The 20,837-nt window shown below is 41.4% G+C and overlaps 2 protein-coding genes across 4 annotated transcripts; one reads left to right on the top strand and one right to left on the bottom strand.

Moving 5' to 3' along the window:
• The first annotated feature begins 37 nt into the window (after positions 1-37).
• wasb (WASP actin nucleation promoting factor b) lies at positions 38-8,200 on the top strand. Of its 2 annotated transcripts, none has more exons than XM_078255568.1 (11): positions 38-303; positions 1,111-1,251; positions 2,419-2,505; positions 5,234-5,330; positions 5,769-5,798; positions 5,900-5,935; positions 6,040-6,238; positions 6,339-6,514; positions 7,069-7,649; positions 7,814-7,925; positions 8,019-8,200. In XM_078255568.1, the coding sequence occupies exons 1-11, from the start codon at positions 202-204 to the stop codon at positions 8,075-8,077; spliced, it is 1,620 nt and encodes a 539-aa protein (XP_078111694.1). In that variant the 5' UTR covers positions 38-201; the 3' UTR covers positions 8,078-8,200. The 2 variants fall into 2 exon arrangements, with proteins under 2 accessions (XP_078111694.1, XP_078111696.1); XM_078255570.1 differs by lacking the exon at positions 38-303 and adding an exon at positions 840-942.
• LOC144521178 (semaphorin-3F-like) lies at positions 7,665-20,326 on the bottom strand. Of its 2 annotated transcripts, none has more exons than XM_078255567.1 (18): positions 19,857-20,326; positions 17,826-17,962; positions 14,571-14,731; positions 14,415-14,477; positions 14,185-14,304; positions 13,886-13,979; positions 13,650-13,769; positions 13,384-13,529; positions 12,914-13,028; positions 12,747-12,816; positions 12,429-12,573; positions 12,103-12,325; positions 11,926-12,014; positions 11,786-11,827; positions 11,540-11,697; positions 10,709-10,776; positions 10,472-10,599; positions 7,665-9,937 (listed from the first exon to the last, which is right to left on the bottom strand). In XM_078255567.1, the coding sequence occupies exons 2-18, from the start codon at positions 17,935-17,937 to the stop codon at positions 9,554-9,556; spliced, it is 2,238 nt and encodes a 745-aa protein (XP_078111693.1). In that variant the 5' UTR covers positions 17,938-17,962; positions 19,857-20,326; the 3' UTR covers positions 7,665-9,553. The 2 variants fall into 2 exon arrangements, with proteins under 2 accessions (XP_078111693.1, XP_078111692.1); XM_078255566.1 differs by having other exon boundaries at positions 7,665-9,967.
• Positions 20,327-20,837: the final 511 nt, after the last annotated feature.

Below are 20,837 nucleotides of genomic sequence, written 5' to 3' on the forward strand. Positions count from 1 at the left end.
TGTGTCTGAGAGAAAGAAGAAAAGTGGGGGTAGAGAAGTGTAGTTGTCTGTTTCCTGCTTTCAGTTGATGTGTGCGCAGAACAGAGAAGAGAAACTTCCTTGAATGGAGAGCTTAGCATTCTGACAGCATAGAAAGGACGCATTTCAACAAGTGCTGTACACATGACTTTAAGATAAACTGGGAGATTTATTACAAGGACCATGAGCCGTGGATCTAAAACTAAAACGGAGAGCGTTTGGAGCTCTCTGCTGAGCCCACAGGAGACTGAGAAGTTGGAGGAGCTGCTGGGAAGAAGGTGTATTGTAAGTTCTGAGCTGACGAGGGGGGGTGGGGATTGCCCACTGTGGGGGATGATAACCTGCTGTATTTATCCTGACTTGTATCTCTTCTAAAGAGGAGGTTGTTGTAGAAGTGAAAAGAGAAGGCGTCCAAGAGAATACAGGTTATTCTGGTTGCTACAGAAAAAAATCATCTCAGCCCTGATGACTTCAGTCTCTTGCCTGTGGTGGTTAAACAGCATATCCTGAATTTGAATGAGCACAGTCGATTGTTGACTGCTTAGCTAAGACAATGTTGTAGTTTGACTCGTTCTGAGATGCTTTTTCTTAGTTTATTTACTTACTTTTCTATATTCAGGTACATTTAAATTCCAGACTTTATTTTGACATGTACTTTCTTGGAAGGAATGTACTGTGCATTCATGCCAGTGCAGTATGAATTGCTGACATTAGGTCATCCAAAAAAGGAGGTAGCTGTAACAGGAAACGGTGGCTGAACCATTTCCTCCTCTTGTGTCAGAATTAGACTTGTTTTGTGTGTTTAGTTTGACAGTAAAGAGCAGAAGTTGCTTTGTTCCTGACGAGTAGGGGGTTAGCGGTATAAGCAGCGGGACAGGGACGGATGGCTGGGAGCTGAGAGGCTGAACAGCCTCAGGGACAAAGGTTGCCCTTCTCATGTGTCCTTTGTTATCTCAACAAATGAAAGCAGACGAGGAAGTAAATCCTCACCACAGAACTGCCAATTTGCATGTTGACTGCAATAAAATGCCCTCCGGTGTCCTATCAGCGCTAAACAGTTTTCCATGTTTTCTTGTCTGTGTGTGTGTTTAGTCCATGGCCACGGGGATAGCACAGCTGTTTATGGCTCTGCCTCACAGCCCCTCCACGTGGAGCTTGCAGCACACTGGAGTGGTGTGCTTCATCAAGGACAACCCTCAGCGCTCCTACTTCATACGCATGTTTGATTTGAAGGTAACCTGTCAGGACAATGCTGCCATTAGGCTAGGAACCAAGAGTAATTACAGCTGCATGCATAAGAATCAGAGGTGGAAAGTAACCAATTACAATTACTCACGTTACTGTAGTTAAGTGTTTGTTTTTTTTAAATCTGTAATTTTACTTTTCCTTAAGTGTGTTTTGTTTAAAGTATTGTGCTTTGCTACATTTTAAATCACATCTGTTACTGGCAAAGTATCTTTTAACAAACTGAAATCGAAAAGTGGCTTTGTGTCCTTCACAAAAGACTGCAATTTAATTAAATAAGTATAATAACATATGAATTAAGTATAAATATATAAATATATATATATATATATATATGTTAAAAAGTAACTAAGTAACTTTTACTCTGAGACTGAGTACATTTTAAATGAGCTACTTTTTACTTTTACTTGAGTAGATTTTTATACCGGTAACTTTACTTGTACTTAAATAAAAGTTCATCAGAGTAATAGGCTAGTAGCCTACTTTTAGTAGAATATTTTTGTACTCTTTCCACCTCTGATAAGAATATTCAGGCCCTCTTTTTTTACACTGATGACCAGGGTTCAAAATTAACTTTTTTCGTCCACCAGCCAAATGGCTAGTAGGGCTGGGCAATATATCGATATTATATCGATATCGTGATAGGAGACTAGATATCGTCTTAGATTTTGGATATCGTGGCATAAGGTGTTGTCTTTTTATGTTTTTAAAGGCTGCATTGTACATAAGTAATGTCCTTACCTGAATGTTCTAGCTGTTCTATTATTAGCCTCTTAGTTATTAAATACACAATGTTGATGATTATTTATCACAAATCTCTTTGTTAAAGCACCAAATGTCAACCCTACAATATCGCCGCAATATCGATATCGAGGTATTAGGACAAAAAAATCGTCATATTTGATTTTCTCCATATCGCCCAGCCCTAATGGCTAGTGAATGTTCAAATGTCACCAGCCACTTATTACATTACAATTGGGTTTTGTTTTGGCTGGTGAGTGAAGCAAATCTAACAGCCATTGCAGAATTTACCAGCATTTGGCTAGCAGATAGTAAGCTAATGTGCGTCTGAAACTATGGCACAAGATTAGTGACATCTTAACATGAGTGTTATTGAGTGAAAGACTGAAATATTTACCGTGTGTTTTTTCACAGACAGGGAGGCAGGTTTGGGAGCAGGAGCTCTACAACCAGATAGTTTACTCCTCGCCTCAGCCCTACTTCCATACCTTTGCTGCGGATGTAAGCATGGCCTCATATTTTTATTTTTTTATTTTTTTTTTAACTTTATTGAAGAATGTGGACATACAGTAGGAAGGAACGTCTTCTGTACATATTAACAGTCTATGTTCTAGACGAGCCAGGGGGTTACTAAAGGAAAACGAAACCAAAACAAAGCAAAACAATTCATACAAATATTTTGTAAAGCTTACAAAGGTCATATGATCTAACAGCTTTTTTGTTTGTATAGGTGGAAATGGAAAACATGTATTGTTTAATATTGGCAGTCAGCTCCAAAAAGCTTGGCTTCTTTTTCAAAAACTTTGACTTATGTAAATAAAATTTGGTTAAAATAATTATCAAATTTATCACATAATACTCAGAATAAAGCTTTCTATCATATTGAGTGAATCCAAACAATACATTTTCCCAAAGTAATGTGAATTGAGGGTAAATGTGAACAGCAATGAAATGTGATAATCTGCTCCAAAGTGTCTTGGTATATTGGCAAGACCAAAATAGATGTACCAGTGTTTCATTTAGTTCTCCACAAAAGGTACAGCTGATATCAATGTCTTTTTTCATTTTCTGCAGATAATGGTTAGTTGGGTAAAATCGGTGGAGCATTTTGAAAGAGATCTCTTTAACTTTGTTGATTAAGAAGAACTTGTGTGGCAATAGCCAAACCTTTTCCCAACAAATCTGAACATATGAAGACCAGTACGATAAAGCAGCAGGTGTACTCTTAACGTCTTGCTGAAAGAGTTGACGAGTTGCCTTATTCTTACTTTTAGCTTATAGTGAAAAACAAATATTACCAACAATTGTTTCTTTCACATTTAACAGTACAGGGTGATCGCCAACTCCATTAAAACCTTTAAAGAGTGCTGAAGGTATTGCATCAAAAACAATAGAGAACTCCTTCGGAGAGACAGGGATGCCGTAGTGATGAATAAACTCAACGTAATTATAAAGCTGACCATGCCGGTTGAGTAATTGGCTTAGAAGCAATATGTTGTTGTCAACCCACTGTTGAAAGAAAATGGATTTGTTTTTATACGAAATATATCTGTTGTTCCAAATATAAAACCTATGAGGAGAGAAATTATGCTTGTAGATCAAAGACCAAGCCAGCAGCATTTGTTTATGAAATGACAAAAGTTTAAGAGGAATTTTGTCAATATTATAGGTACATACCAATAAAAACTGGAGTCCACCAACTGAGGAAAAAACATAATGGGGAATAAAATTCCACAAGGAAGTTGGACATTTTAAGTAACGTTTAATCCAATTAATTTTGAAAGTGTTATTTAAGGTATTAAAGTCCAGGAAATTGAGGCCACCTTTACTGTACTCATTCATTAAAACAGACTTTCTCAGATAGTGAGTGCGGTTTTTCCACACAAAATCATATAGAACTTTGTCTATAGTTTTACACATTTGTTGATCTACATATAAAGACTATTAATCTTGATATTCCTTCAGCCTTCGAGAGGAGAATCCTGCCTTTTAATGATAAGTCACGTAAAAGCCAAAGGTTGAATTTCTTCCTTGTTTTTTCAACAATGGGAATGAAATTATTCTTGCATCTTTGCAGTTCATTTTTATCAATAACAAGCCCTAAATAATTAATACTATTCTTCACAGGAATATTAGAGATCATATCAATATCACAATCCTTAAGTGCTAGTAATTCACATTTTTTAAGATTTAAACGGAGACCAGAAGCTTTACTGAAAACTTCTATTATAGAAATTGCTGGAGGAACCTGGGAGCTGTCTTTTAAAAACAGTGTTGTGTCATCTGCCAGTTGACTTAAAATAATTGTCTTATCAGCGATGGAAATACCCTGCAATTGACTACATTTAATATGTGTTCACATAAAAGTTGGGCTGCAAGCAAAAAAAGGTAGGGAGATATAGGGCATCCCTGCCGAATTCCACGTTTGATTTCAAATCTGGGCGAGGATCCATTTTTAAGTTTAAGGGAGCAATTTGCATTATTGTAGAGAGTTTTGATCGCATTACAAAAGAAATCCCCAAAGCCAAACTTCTTAAGTGAATGATAGAGAAAATGATGCTCGACGGTATCAAAAGCCTTACACACGTACACAAAGCTGTCATCTGAAATTAAATATGAATAGTCAACTAGATCTAAGACTAGTCTAATGCTGTTGGAGATATGCCTATTGGGCATAAATCCTGATTGTGTTTCATCAATTATAGAGTTTAACACTTTTTTAATTCTTCTAGCAAAGATCAAGGCCAACATTTTATAATCATTATTTAAAAGACAAATTGGAAGCCAGTTATCAATATAAAGTAAATCCTTGCGTGGTTTAGGGATTAAAGTGATCAGACCTTGAGTCATACTCCAAGGTAAGGTATTGGTTGACATGCTTTCATTAAATACCTGCAATAAGAAGGGCACCATCTGCTGTGAAAACAATTTATAAAATTCTGACGATAAACCGTCGGTCCCTGGGGACTTGTTATCTTTTAAATGTTCCAAACACTCACTGACCTCTGCCAGGGTTAAAGGGAGAGCACAGAGATCTCTTTCCGAGTTGTTGAGTTGAGGGGTGTTATGTAAAGCATAGCCTCATTTGACCACTTCCGACAAGTACCTACACGTGGAGTCATGATGAGATGCACTGCAATATTTCCCGTTTAAACTAGAAGTAGGTCACACATCATACTGTTCTCACACGTTCATTGTGATTCCTTGTTCGTTCCTTTACTCGACCCAGGACTGCCAAGTCGGACTGAACTTTGCTGAGCAACAGGAAGCAGAAGCCTTCCAAAATGCTGTCGAAGAAAAAATCAACCAGAGAAACAACCGTACAGGTCAGTGACGTTTTTTTTGTGTGTGTTTTCTTTTAGCATCAAATTAATACAATCATTCATTGCCATTGTCGCAACTACAATACGTTTTATGGTACTGGACAATTATTTTGTTTGAAATATATAAACCTGGATTATTAATATTGTTAAACTACTTTTTTAAACAATTTTTTGCCAAAGTTGGACATATTTTATACAAGTAAGTCCTTATCAAGAAGTTGATAAACAGAAATTGTAGTAGACATTTTCTCAGATTATGCTTGGAAAAAGGCTGATGGATCGATAGGCCTATGATACATGATAATTGACAATTACTTATATTTATGTTTCAACAATAGGTTTATTGTTTTTAAGGGTATTCTAGCTGAATAAATATTGTATTGTGATTACGGTGTGGTAATGTGTCGCAAAATGGTTTCTCTCACCTGTTGTTATTGACAGATAGGAAACAGCGCCCCCCGCCGCCGAGTGGTAAGATAGCAACTCAACTTCATGACTGCAAAATTGCATTTTTATATATGTAGCAAACGATAAGAGTAAAAATATTTATTTCCTGTTTCCTGTCGCTGTAGACAGAGGTTCCCTGCCTCCAGCCCCACATGAGAAAGGTGCACAACATGTCTCTAGTGTAACTTTTACTACCACCAATGATGCATGAAATGAAATAATAATTACATACTATGCTGCGTGTCCTCTGTATCTCAACCAAAAGCTTCAACTGGCAGCCCTGGTTCTCTTCACATTGCCACAGTGGATATCCAAAACCCAGATATCCATGCTTCACGCTACCGCTCCATCCCTTCACCGGCTGCTTCCTCACTTCTGATCGGCAAAGGAAAGAAGGACAAGAAGAAAGGGAAAAAGGGCCCTAAACTCTCCAAAGCAGACATAGGGGCACCCAGTGGATTTAAGTGAGTGTTGACTTGATGTCAGTTTGGTTTATATATAGAGAGGATGTGGTTTTACAATATGTGTAAAACTTCTGTCTCCTTATTGTTTCCTTCCTGTCAGGCATGTTGGTCATGTGGGCTTTGATCTCAACAACCTGGACCCTGATCTGTGGAACCTGCTCTCCCAAGCCGGGATCAGTGAAGATGAGCTGAAGGATGAAAAGACCTCCCAGCTCATCTATAATGTCATCGAGCAGTCCGGAGGCATGGAGGCAGTCAAAAGGGAGGCGCACAGAGGTTAGCCTCGCGCTTCATCAGTATTAATCTCACTGCTCCCCACTGGCTAATGTGATTTCCTGAAGCAGACTGACTTGTGATACATGAATGAATGAAATCTTTATTTGTAACGATTAAAAGAAGGAGGGAAAAAAAAGAAAAGAAAAAAAATATATATATAATATATATATATATATATATATATATATATATATATATATATATATATATATATATATTTATTTATAAAATAAAATAATTGAATAACAAAAAAAAAATGAAAATGTTTAGGAAAAAACAAAACAAAACTAAATTTCAACATAGCACTAGACCCGTTCAAAAAGGGGTAGGTAGAAGCCCTAGGCTTATCACATTACCCTCAGTCTTTACCACAACTAAATAAAAAGTCATACATCAAGCAGACCATTAATAAAAAAAATAAATACTATTCCAATTTACGTACTACTTAATCTAGCTATTAAGATAAGAAAGAGAAAACAAGAATGAAAACAGCATGCAGCATTAACATCAGTGTGATCTTCACATTATGCTTATTTTCTTCCATTGCATCCTAGCTGGTGGAGCTCCACCCCCTCCACCTGGCAGACAAGTGCCTCTGCCCGCTCTGCCAGGCTCCAGTCCCTCTGCTCCAGCCCCTCCACCTCCGAGAGGCCGCTCTGGCCCCCTGCCTCCAATCCCAGGCCAGTCCCCGCGAGGAATCTCGTCCCCGCAATCGCCTTCTACACGCGGAGGTCCGCCACCCCCACCTCCCCCGGCAAGCAGAGGTGGTCCTCCCCCGCCCCCAGCACACTCTGCACCTTCTCACTTCCCCTCAGTGCCGTCCTCAAAGCCCTCTCCCGTCTCACCCTCCATCTCCTCCCACAACCTGCCTCCTCCCCTGCCGCCGTCCAGCCCACAGCGCTCCGTGGGTTTCCCGCCTCCGGTCCCATCTACACCCAGCAGAGGAGGAGGAGGAGGCCCTCCACCTCCCCCTCCTCCGCCCCCTCCACCTTCCCAAACCATGTCTTCAAATATCCCAGCTCCTCCTCGTGTTTCTGGTGGCCCATCCTCACCGCGTGCCCCTGCATCTGAAGGAATGGGAGAAAGCAGAGGAGCTCTGCTGGATCAGATCCGACTGGGGAAGAAGCTCAGAAATGTAAAGCAAACTTCCTTTTTCTCCGAAAAACATTTAATACATGCTATTTAAGTACACAAGTCTGGATTGACATGCTGTAATGCGTGATAAGTCCAATTTAGTTTTGGACATTTGTAGCCGATGTTCATGTTCAAACGCTGCCCTCTTGTCCTGGTGTGTTTTAGGTGATAGACAGTCCTGATGCAGCTCCACCCACACCACCAGAGTCAGGCGAGGGCATCGTGGGTGCCCTCATGATGGTCATGCAGAAAAGGAGTAAAGCCATCCATTCCTCTGGTAAATATTAGAACATTCATTACACCCTACATAACCGAAGAGTTGAACCAAAAAAGCCTCATACTGTATCTTTATATCTGTCCTCTCTCTCAGATGAAAGTGAAGATGAGGGTGGAGATGAAGACGACGATGACGATGAATGGGATGACTGATGACAGAAGTTCTTGTTTGCGTGGATTTACTTCAACTGTGATTTTGGTTATAAACCTATGAGTTGCAATACTGGTACATGTTTGATTTCAGGTTCAATAATTGATAATAAAACTGGAATATGACTTGAGGTGATTAACTGAATAACTACATAGAAAAGGACCTTAAAGTAAAAAAAAAAAAAGTTTAAGAGAATTCTGAAATGTTTATATATTATATGCTTGAACATTTCCAGTGTAGGATTCATCAGCATGGCAGCACATGGCACTGTGTCACTCACAATAACAGTGAATGGTGGCTCTGATTGGAAAACAAATCTGGTTCCTTACACTTCCACTATAAAGAGCCTTTTTTTAAATCTGTAAATACAGCATACGACATAACACCAACTATCAGTACTAAATCTGGGCCAGTTCCATTCCCAGTTTTATAATAACATACTGTACATAAAAAAAAAAGATTATGTTCCTGTTATATTTTCTCATACATCTGTGCAAAGATCCCAAATTCCCTCGAATACCACCACCGACAAAGTGCATAACTGGAAGAACACTGTATGCTATGCATATCTTCAACACTTACATACTGTAGGTCACTAGAGCACAGGACAGTAAGGGAGTCATTATATTACAATATCCAATGGAATTAGCTTAACAGAAAACATTACACCGTACAAACATCATTACACACCGAGTAAAATGTACAACTTGCAACAAACAACATATGATGCATGCAACATATGCATTTATATCATTAGCTTCATACAATACAAGAGTAATCCAATGACCATATATATTATATTCACAATCAATATATTACATTTCTGTTTCAAGATACTTGACAGTAACATACCTGTGGTTCTGCATGTTGAAGCCTGTTAACTACACGCTGCATATACTTCCACATCAGTTTAACAGTTTCCTAAACGACAAACTTGTGTTAAATATATGATCCATGATGAGCAGTCTTGTTTACAAAACTCTTTGTTGCATTCAAGGACAATCGTAAATAAATCCGTGGCCAAAAATCTGTGCTCTCACTGGTTGTGCTGTTGGAAAATGAAATCTAAAAGACACATAATAAGCAAACATGGATGTTGTGAAAAATTACATCTTTTTTTTTTAGTTTCTTGCACTACAAACGTTGACCTTCCAGAGTGATTCTCAAGTCACAGATGCTGGGGTTTCCCGCAAGGACCTGAACATACCAACGTATCCCTATGATAGGTGATCAGTCTTGAACAAGTTGATTTAAACTGTACGGTATTCTTTGAGAAGTGGTGACAGATAATGTGAAATACACACAATTTGTATTCTCGAGACTGACACTTGCAAAACCACAAATATAGTACTTTAACAACAGCATGACAGCATCACCTGCCTAATGAAGGGAGGTGACACACAAAGATGCATGTCAAACATAAAAGTCCACCCTAAAAGTCCACACAGGCCAGTGTTGGACAGCGTCTGTCCTGTCCTCTAGCCGAGGCCTTGGTCCTGGCCCTCTGTGTGCCTGCGGCTGGTGCGCTTGCGCTGCTGCTGCTGTTGCTGTTTGGGACTGAGTTGTTCCCAGTATGATTGGCAGTACTGGTTAATCAGTCTAATCTCAGGTGGGAAGGGTGTGGAGACGAGAGATGACTGCGTGTAAGGTCCAGCTTGGTGGGTTTTGGGATCTTCATCCTCATCTTGAGCCGTGAGCGCTAAAACGATGTCTCGATCCAGGATGCGCAGCGCCACGCGAGCCACTGTGTGCTTAAAGTTGTTCTCAGTGGCGAGGCAGTGGTAGAGCCCCGCGTCTGATTGGTTGAGAGACTTCAGGAGGATACCATGATTGGTCTTCAGAATCCCTCCCACACGGTTGAGCTGCAGAAAAGGGAATGAAACAGCAGGAGTCTAAGAGAGGAAACAACACATTATAATTTGTATACAGATTTGGGCAAGTGGTTGATGCTCATATAAAACAATTTTTTTTTGGGAAATACGTTTATTCGCTTTCTTGCTGATAATTAAATGAGAAAATTGAAAACTCTCATATCTGTCCTGTAAATGTGAAGCTAAAGCCAGTAGCTAGTTAGCTTAGCATCATAATTAGAATCAGGGGGACACAGCCAGCCTGGCTCTGTCAGAAGGAAACAAATTCACCTCCCAGCACGTCGAAATCTCAATTATTATCATGGTACATCTCGTTTGTTTAATCCATACAAAAACCAAAGTGTAATAACAATATGTTGGGGTTTTACAGGGGATATCTGACGATTTTATATTTATATTTGCTGGACAGGCAAGAGTGATATCGATATTCTCATCTAACCTTCTGCAAGAAACCAATAGTCATATTTCCCAAAATGTCAAAGTGTTCCTTTAACATTTCCTAAAAATGTAACTGTTCTTCCTCACCACTTTCCTCTTTCCTTCCCGCTGGAAAAGCCACTTGACGGTGGCCTGAGGAGAGCGAGGCTGACACTCCAAGAAGGTACTGCTGCCCTCCACCCCGAACTGCACGGTTTCTCTCAGACGTTTCTCCACTGCGCAGATAGACAGAGAAGAAATGGTGACAACTGCTCAAAACAAAAACAAAAAACTAAAAAATGTCAAGGGTGCATGATCTTTAAACACACAAAAATGATGCTACACCTTTGGCATTGAAACCCCTGCACTGCCTCAGTGGGTCACCGTGTTTAACATCCTGTCTTCTGCTCCTCCTGAGACAAAGATCAGAGTTAAGGTGACACACACACACACACACACATCACTTTATTATTTAGAAATAAAGCATTTAACTTCATGTCCTACGGTCCTGTGATAAGGTCCAGGAATTTTGAACCGGGATACATGATAACCTATGTCGGATTGCAGGGAGCCAGGTTCCATTCAGCCCAAGACTATTTGTTCTGGGAGATGGGTCAGTCCTAAGCGGGATGGATAAGCACATAAGAAGCTGGGTCCAGACTAGTTTGATGATAGCCAGACAGATTATTTTAAGAGGACGGAAGAATGAAGGGGTGCCGTCAATCCAGGAGTGGGCTTGTGACATGGCTAGGGTGGCGGCGTCATGTCAAAAAATGGCATATAAACGGTTTGCCAGATTGGATGTCTAAACTAGAAAATGGGGGAAGTACCTGAGCTTTCTGGGGGGCTCCAAAGAAGCTTTGTGCTGGGGAGAGACGTGTATGATGGGTTTATGGTGTTGTCATTTCTACATATGTTTATGGTTTATTGTCTATTTTGTTCCTATTTTAACGAATGGATATTCTTTATTTATTATTGAATATTATAGTTACTGTTTCATCTTTTCTTGATTTTTGTCTGGGTGGATGGTGATGACAAAAGGTGTGTGTGGGGGGGGGGGGGGTTCATGTTGCAAATTGTACATTTTGTATGTTGTAAAAAGAAAAAAGAAATTGTTAATCACAAAAAAATAAATAAATTGAAATAGAGCATGTAGAGATATGAGACGGCCCTGACCTCTTGGTGGACGGGGTGAAGGCAGAGCAGCTCTCTCCATCCCAGGCACAGTAGGGGTCTCGAGCCAGACAGCAGTCAGAGCAGGCCCTGCCGTACACGCCGCAGCGGTGCAGCGACACCTGGGTCAGCCCTGCGTCTGATGACACGTACAGCTGTTGCTGTGGTGACACAAGAAAAATGCATTTAACTCTCGCCCTGAAATGTGAATCACCAAGTCAGATTTGTCTTTAAGAAGAATTTGCTTACTCTTTTAGAGGATATCTTCATTGTTTTGACTGCAGCTCTGGACTGTCAATAATAAATAAGAAAAAGATAAATCAGTAAAACCTCTTAATCCTTTAGATTAGAGCATTTTTGTCTTTTCAGGAGCACGTGTTTAGACATACCCGGAAAACCTCCACTTCCTCTAGTGTCAGTTCCTCCATGCTTGTCGGGTCCTTCGGCAAAACGATGACCTTTTGGACAGTGCCTCGATCTAGAAGTGAGAGAAATTAAATTTACAACCTACATTTTCTTGCCAAACTAATCCTCCAGCGGGACAAGTGCCATCAGCCCTGTCTCACCTGTCCCCAGGAAGAGCACCTCGTAGCGTCCATCCACAGCATCTACCTGATCCACCACCATGGCAGTGAATCGGTAGTCCACGCCGGTTCTCACCACCAGGGGGCGGCGGTGGATTGGGTAAACTGGATGGATCATGAGGGGATGAGCTCGGATGAAATTCACGGCCTCATCTGAAAAGTTCTTGGAGGAGCGGATACCAGGAGTGAAGGTTCCTCCTGGACACTGGATGGGAAGAAAGAATAATTTGGTAACTTTTGATGCAGATTTTAGGTGTCTGTGGTTTATTTGACTGCGTCGGTTTGGAGATAACGTGACTGAAACATACTGTTCCAGGCCGTGGGTAGGGAATCTTGCCAGTGTACTCTGTCCATTGGTAGTTATGGCCATGTTTGTGGGCAAACGGTCCATTGAAGACATTGCGGATATCAGCCATTGAGTACACGCAGACGGCTGAGCCCTTGAACACAGAGCTTGAGCAGAAACAGACAATTAAGATAAGAGGGAGAGGTAGGAGACAGCCTGCACCCTCTCCCTGAAATCAAAGCATGAATCGACCACAAAAATGTGTGGAGAAAAAGAAAACATGTACAATGAAATTGGGTGAGGTGTGAATTCATCAAACAAGCCTCTGAAAACAACTCACCCCGCTGTAGTGAAGAGAGCGTACACCATGGGGTTTCGGTCATCCTGTGTGGGCTGAATGAACACATCCCCTGGAGGAAGATACAAAATCAATAACACAACATTAAAAGCAGTTGCAATTAAAATGCCCTCAGTTTGAACGTAGTGCCTTTTTTATTGTGGCCTCACGTAGTTCATCGAAACGTGTCTCCACTCCATCTTCTCCTATCACTGAACAGATAAGGCGGGCCTTCAGGAATGTTGTCCAGCGGTTTACCAGGGACTTCTGGCCTCCTTCATCATTCTAGACAGGAAAGAAAATCACGGCTCAAAAAGCACAATGCGTTTCATATTACAAGGTAAGCGGCGTGTACTTTCACTACATATCCACTGTTAGAAAAGTCTGTAGAAATATGGGCTAATATACTGTGTGAATATGAACACATTTTCTGCAATGATTTTTCACAGGTGTTTTTCCATATTTTAATTTTTGGATTAACAGAAATGTAACGGTACAGAGGGTATACTGTAAATCTACAGAATTAACAGAAATGTCCGTAAACGGAACGGAAAAAGGTATTGGTAATTTTCTGCCATACCATTATCCGTTTTTCTACTGATGTTTGTCTTACAGTGTATAACCATGCGGTTTGGCTCACCAGACACACTCTTCCAACCCTGGCTAAAACACTGGGGCTAGCCCCGCCGCTCGAGTCTAGACTCTTCTCACGAAAAAAGAAGTAAAGCTTGTCGTCGTTCCTTTCTGCACTGTCAGGGATCTGCTGGATCTGAACAAACACAGGCTCTGGAGGATAAAAACAGATAAGCGGAGAGAGGATTGAGGCAAGTGGTTGTCAAATAAAATGAGAGGAACCATAACCTGTAATCAGCAACAATTTACCTCCTCACACCCACACTTACTCACCGTTGAGCCATCTGGAGTCATACTGCTCTGTCCTGATTGCTGTTCTCCCTCCCATGGTCCTGAACAGAGTAGCATCTGTACTCATGAAGTCAATATGGACCCCTGCATATAGGTTACCATCTGCAGATGGGAAACAATTAGATAATAGAAGAGTGAGATTTTTTTTGATTCAGTAGCACAAGGAAATTATACGATTATGTGGGGGGTTTTTTTTATATAAATGAAGCATGTCTTACTGATCAGAACTGCAATGCTCTCCTGTTTGGGATCATAGGAACACTTTCCCTTCCCTGAATCTGCATACCCAGGGACCAGCCTAAACAGGTAGTCCTGCAGAGGCAGATTAGACAGGGAGAGTATGCATAAAAATAGACAGCTGAAACGTCACATGGGAGCACGGGGAAAATCACAAACAAATCAGTGTCCCAGTTTGTGGTCCTGAAATATTTAACAGGACAACGCTTTCCAGGCCTACAGCTGAGGGATTTTTCGCTGTAAATCCCACTTGGAGAACTGTAAATGTCTTTGTGTTCACCTCTGCCCTCCAGCCTCTGTTGATGAATGTGCAGATAGGCTGGTATGCCCCCGTTCCACAGGTGTAGAGGTGGGTGCGGTTCCACGGCTCTATCAACCGCACAAAGTTGGCACATTCACCCTGGACAAAGAGGAGGAAGACAAATGGAATTTCAAACATCATCGTCGTCATTGTCCCGACTTGATGGTCTCAGATTTTTGAAAGAACAGGATGTAAATACGTGATCCCACCTGTCTTCCCTTTCCTGTCATTTGACATTCTCCCTTTCTCTTAGCAGATGCTGGCCAGTGAATCTGTGTTATTGAAAAACAGGATCAGTGCATGTAGAGACTTAATGCCATATAGCAACCTGGATTTAAGAAAAATGAAAAGCTGTTTGTACGCACTATGAGTGGCTCCTTGTTGACATTGTGCATGTCCAGAGCCACCAGGTACTCCCGGCTGCCCAGGTACAGACGGCCCTGATCCTGATCCATCAGGAGGATGCGGTAGTCGCTGGTGTTGAAGGAGAAACTGAAGGGCCGCGCTGCCCTCGTGTCCATCAGTTCTGTGTGAAAAGGGTTGCTTTATTAAAAAAAAAAAAAAAAACACCTCCTCACTATTTGGAAAACCAACAGCAGGGGGAGCAAAGGTTACCTCTCAAAATCTAGTCACATTATTACTTTTATGCCTTTAACATGTTTCATTACCGACTTGGATGAACTTACGGTCCCCTGAGCAACACCCCTCTCACTTCTTTTCTGGAAAATGTGTGTCACTGATTAAATATAACTCAACTTGAAGCATTTTAAGAAACATATTCGCTTTTAAGATCTCAATATTTTATGTGTCCTGACTGGCTGATTGAGTTTAAGGCGCCACATGCCCTGTGGAGTTAGGCGAAAAAGCAGGTCCCTGAGGAAACACGGTCAGTGGAACTCGGAGCTAATTCTTAAGATCAGGATTGTGTTCAGCAGAGCATAACCTGTTAAGACACGCCAGTGGAAAATGTTGCTCCGTTTTTTTGTTCTCCTGAAAGCTTTGATTGAAAAATGTTCATCTGCTGCAAGACAAACGGACTGCATGCTGCACTCTCTACCTCTGAATGAGATTCCTTTCCCTTTCCTTCATCCAACAATTCATTATAAACACATAAAAAGCAACACACACACACACACGCACACACACACACACACACACACACACACACACACACAACCACAACCACACACACACACACACACACATCTGTGGCATGTGTAAGATATTGACCACCACCATATGTGCACACACTGGGACACAGCGGAGGCATGTTAAAGACAGCAGGCTTATGTATTGACAAATGTTACAGAGACCCTCAGAAGCCAGCTTACAGGGATTCAGGAGGAAGCACAAACTTTATTTACATCAAAGCGCCTGCCATCTTCGAGGTCAATGTTAACAGGATGCAGTCAAGGTGCCTAAACTAAAATAAGCCACGCAGCAATCGGATCTCCGGAGTACACGAGATGGAGTCTTGGATGTGGGGATGGGGTCCAGTTCTGTTCCTGAGAGGTAAACACAGGATAAAAAGCCTTTGGCCTGGCTCCACTGGACCATAGTGGATTCACTGAACAGGCTAAATGTAGAAACACCACACCCCTATACATGTCTCCATTCTCCAAAAATAGCAAACAATGTACTGCCATCATCTGGTAAACATTCAGCAAACACTTATCCCCTGACAACATTCTGACGCTGATAGGGAAACACGGGGAAGGACACACAATTCAAGTATGGAGCTACTATAAGCCACTGTAAGCTCTCATGTTACAACTTGACAACATATTGTCACTAAGGCACTAATGACCACTGCCGTTTAGTCCCGGGCAAATCTCAAGTATGAACAAACTGGTGACAGCACTGAGAAGGCATGAGATTGTAAAACACAGCTTCAATTACACCGCACATTTTGCTCTCTAGCAGTGCTGACTAAGTCTATCAAACAAGACTCGGTCAGTCTCTTTGAAGTGCGTGTGACTGAAACAACTTCCCAGCGACAGAGGAAACAATATGAGATCTATATCCTCTGCAGGCCTCCTGGACCCCAGAGTGTCACTCAGGCCGGCTCATTCGTTCCCAAGAGTCACATGTCCTCCAGCAGCCCCGAAGCCTCCTCCATGGGCGCCTCGGGGAACAAAGAGACACGGTGTCACAAACAATGAACAATAAATCCTTGGAATGGCAGAAAACAGTTGGGGAGTAAATCCAACTTTTTTTCTTTTTGTTTGGTATTAGGGGGAGGGGTGATTGAGGTATGTGACTGTGGCAGCTTTATCTTCAAAATCTCCCCAACAATCCAATAATTCAGCACCTCTCCGCAGCTCTAAACAAGCCCCCCGTACATGAATTTGTAATGGAGAGCTCTGTACAGATGTGAATTCCTTGTATCTTACAACGGGGGAGTGATCAAGCTCAAGACCAAACTTATGTAATTGGTCAGACTAGTCCTTTGTGTACCCTGCTTCAAAACACAAAAACACACTGGTGTGTGTATAAGCTGTTTGCGTGAAGGGGATTAGTGTTAAAGGTCATATAAAAATGCACTGCAATCACTCTCTCAAGCCTCAAATGGAACCGTCGCCACATAAGACAGCCACGGACAGCATGTAGACAGCTGTTTTCAGTCGTACAAAATGAGATGAATTCCACACAGCACTGCATGTAGACTCCAACTCCCAGTTATCAACCACAGATCTCACGATTAGCTAACACCTGATCTGCGTCAGATGTCTCACGTTGACATCGTACAAAATCATAAATGTTTCTCACTGAATCACTGCAGTTGAACAAGACATTGTTCAACAACACATTGAAGCTGCCAAGACTTGACCAGCTGAGAGAAGAACATTTTGACTCACCCTCCACATGAAAAGCACTAAAGAATGCTCTAAATCGGATTCAAACCTCTAATTCTTACTTACAGGTACTCGAGGTATGATGTGTGTGTGTGTGTGTGTGTGTGTGTGTGTGTGTGTGTGTGTGTGTGTGTGTGTGTGTGTGTGCACCTGAAGTCGCAACATGATAGGGATGCAAAGATAACTGTAATCATCCAGCATTGTTTTGATCAAAGGTGTCATCCACATATTTGTAACATGAATCTCTGCTGTTAGAGTTAATGAGGACAAGGAAACCTCACGGGAAAAACCCAAACACCTATTTAAAAAAAAAGGCTTTAAAACCACCATCCTCCCCCATGTTAAACTCACACCTTGAGGCCAAAACATTAAAGCTCTAAAATATCATTTTGCTCCTGTGATCAAATTCCGGGTGTTTCCTTCTTGTGTCATCACGCCAGACATCAAAAACAAAGAAGAAATGACAGGTCAGACTGCAGTTTGTGTGGGTTTTAGGGTGTGGGGAGAAACTTTTGTCACAGGGCACTACCAGTAACCAGCCACACGCAATATCCACCTTTTGTTTTCAGCGTTGCACTGTTTGACATGTGGCAGGAAATACGTTCTTTACATATGTATAAAGAGGAAACATAACTGCCGGTGTGGATGTGCTCATGAGTTTGTGTGTGCTCGAGTGACTTAGTGGGAGAAACCACACAAATAAAAGAAACTATTAAGACAATCCCTGCTGCCAGAAGAAGTTTTAGTTAATCCGTATGAGCTCACCTTTGAAGGAGAGGCGAACCCGCGGAGAAGACTGCTGCAGGCCTGAGACTCTGTAAACACATAAGGCCAACAGGAGGAGTTGGGCTCCAGATGCTGTCATGGTAACGGTCATGCAGGTAGCCCACAGAGATCTAAATCTGGACGAAAAAAGAAAGAGGAATGAACTATTATTATAGCATGCCCCATGCAGGCAAGAGACTATCTGTCTCTCTCTCTCTCTCTCTCTCTCTCTCTCTCTCTCTCTCTCTGATGTCTATGATCTTAATGATCAGAAGTTTGGCCTGCAGCCTTCTAAGGCGAGACGTATATTTTGGCAGGAGAAAACAATGTCCAAATCTTCACACCTGCTCTGGAAAATCTGACAGCCCTATTATTTATTTAAAGTGTAAATGTAGTGATGTATGTGTTAAGACTGTATAATAGTATTTGCGAGCACAGTCTCCTGGAAGAAAAAAAAATCTCAAAAAGGAGATGGATGTCTTCTTGTCTTCATCTTTTCCATTTTCTTAAACATGTTTAATTTTCTCTAAAATATATTTCATCCACGTTTTTCCTAGAAAACTGAATAAAACAAGACTCTGATGCCCATCAGTGATTCCCTCTGCCTTTGTCTCAGTCTTTCAACAAAGCACGTTGACGTACTTTCCAGAAGTTGACGAGTGAAATACATGACAGTTCAAAGAAACAGGTAGTCCTCGCTGAAACAATTTCTGACAGTTTAGGGGTGTTGAAACGTAGTCTAACTGTTAAACCTTAACTCAAGCATTCATTATGCATCTGCACTTTGCTGGAGAGGATCCCCTATAAATTATGAATACTAAAAGCTGAGTCCACAACGTCCATTAAATTGTCTCCCTGAAGGTGTGTTTTGCTCAAACTATAAGCCATCCCACGGGTTTTTCTTTTTCTCATGGCATCCATGTAGCCAAGGCCCCCAGTGACACACGTACAAGCCTCGAAATGAGGGCTTTTAGGGAGAGTTGACAAAGTAGAGAGATTTCACAAAACACATTTTGTTTCACAATACAGCATCAATTAATGCGTGGCACATTGTATAAAAAAATAGGAACAGTCTTTTGAAACTGAAATGACTGGCATGCCAAACATTTAGAAATGAAAAGCAGAAACCAGTGGAAACGCCTTGCAGCCAGGCTTCCTGGCATAATCACACAGTTGCCATATATCTGCTCACCAGGGAAGCTTGATCTCTATTCTTCCTACCAAACACAGTATATTCAGTGTTAATAATACATATGCACCATGAGGTGGGTAATCAAAAATGATGTGGACACACATTTCTTATGTCATGAAGACTCACAGGATGGCCCATTAAAACAGCACTGGATCACTTAGACCAATATAAATAAATAAATTAATAAACATTGTCACCAAAAATGTTATTAGTCAACTAATCATAATAAAATGAGCAAGGACCACATGGACACCACAGATTTTTCAAGTCCCTATTTGAATACATATAGGCTTTTTTTATGGATTGGCAACAGGGCAAAATGGGTGATTATCAAAATACATGACCCACCCATAATATTCCATCTACTATCATTTAAATGATGATAGAAATGAATATAAGGATAAGTATCATTCCCATTAAAATACCGTTAAAATATATATATTTTTAAATCACAAATCAGGATGTAAAACTATAAAAAAAAAAAATTGAAAAATATAAAGTGCCTGTGGGGCTCCATGTTCTATGATGGTCTGATTGTAGGCTACTTCGAGGTATTTGTATGAATGGCAGTATTTCTACTGTGTTTTTTGGTTGGGAAGGAACGACAGTACAGAGTTCAGCTGTGATAACATATGGTTTCCCTTTAAAAAAAATATTATAATTATAGGATTTTAATAACCTAGTTCTCTTTTCCGCGGAGGAGTGCGCACTTACCTGTGAACTCAACATCCAGAAATAGGAACCGACCAAATGTGAGTACTTCACAGTCATCTACCATTCGCTACAGAGTAACCGCACATGAGTTCAAAGTTAAACCAGAGACAAGTTAAATGTCCTACCTTATGCTTGCTGACTTTCTCGATACCCTCGACGAGATCTGAGATCCAAAAAGTTGCGGGATGTTACCGCTGCATTCCCCGCGTTTTGTGCCTCGAAGCTGGGTTGGAAAATCTCCTCTCAGCAGCGCTGCGCAGGCATAAAACAATCCGATAGGTTTTCAAATTCCCCTTGGGAAAGAGAGGAAAAAAAGCTTCCTAATAAGTCGCTGTTAACCGACGGCGTTTCTTCCATTCAACATTACAAACAAAAAAAAGACAGCTGATCCCTGAATGCTTGTTCCACTCTTTCCGAAAAAGTTTAAGCCTGGATGGCAACAACCATCACCGTGATGTGAGCAAGAGCTTGGTCCATTGATCCTTTAAAGGGAGTTGTTTGAGTGTGAATCAAGGGACCAGGTGCAGGTGTTGGGAGAGTGTGTGTGCCCTGCTGTCCTCTCCCTTCTGTTCTGCCCCCACCCAGCCTTCCCTCTCCTGTTGGCCCACAGCAGCATTGGACCAAACCTCTTGGTACACCATATGGGTATGATTAACCCTGTCACTGCTGGTGAGTTTAGCAAACTGCTCTACACTCTACTGTAAATTGCCATTCATCTATGCCAGCTCAATAGTGTTCTCTCTCTCTCTCTCTCTCTCTCTTTGGCAGAGTTTTTATTTAAGTGGAATAATTCAGTTAAATGGTGATGGGCATACAGTCACTGCTTTATACAAGTGTTTTTCTCATGCACCAGGAGGGCCGCAGACCTATTCTTATACATGATTCAGGGGCTAAAATCCACTATTAAACAGGAGCCGGCTCTGCCACCCGGGACAATGTCACCGTTACTCTCCAGCTCTACATGAGAGCCAGGTCAGCCGAAAAAAGATTCCTTGGATTCCTCTCTGGCTTTCTCTAGAGCTCATGACAACAGTGACAAAGCAACCAGAAGGGGGGGTGGGGTAGGCGGGTGGGGTCTGGACTGGACGTAAAGGACATCCATCCCG

Source organism: Sander vitreus, chromosome 7 (assembly GCF_031162955.1).
Source record: "Sander vitreus isolate 19-12246 chromosome 7, sanVit1, whole genome shotgun sequence".
Taxonomy (NCBI): domain Eukaryota; kingdom Metazoa; phylum Chordata; class Actinopteri; order Perciformes; family Percidae; genus Sander; species Sander vitreus.

Excerpts from the sequence above, each read along its gene's own strand:
- wasb (XM_078255568.1), top strand. The coding sequence starts at position 202 with ATGAGCCGTGGATCTAAAACTAAAACGGAGAGCGTTTGGAGCTCTCTG. Across the intron at positions 1,252-2,418 it reads TACGCATGTTTGATTTGAAG|ACAGGGAGGCAGGTTTGGGA; the intron begins GTAACCTGTCAG and ends GTTTTTTCACAG. Across the intron at positions 7,650-7,813 it reads TGGGGAAGAAGCTCAGAAAT|GTGATAGACAGTCCTGATGC; the intron begins GTAAAGCAAACT and ends GGTGTGTTTTAG.
- LOC144521178 (XM_078255566.1), bottom strand. The coding sequence starts at position 17,937 with ATGACCGTTACCATGACAGCATCTGGAGCCCAACTCCTCCTGTTGGCC. Across the intron at positions 14,305-14,414 it reads TGACAGGAAAGGGAAGACAG|GGTGAATGTGCCAACTTTGT; the intron begins GTGGGATCACGT and ends CTCTTTGTCCAG. Across the intron at positions 13,029-13,383 it reads GGGTTGGAAGAGTGTGTCTG|AATGATGAAGGAGGCCAGAA; the intron begins GTGAGCCAAACC and ends TTTCCTGTCTAG.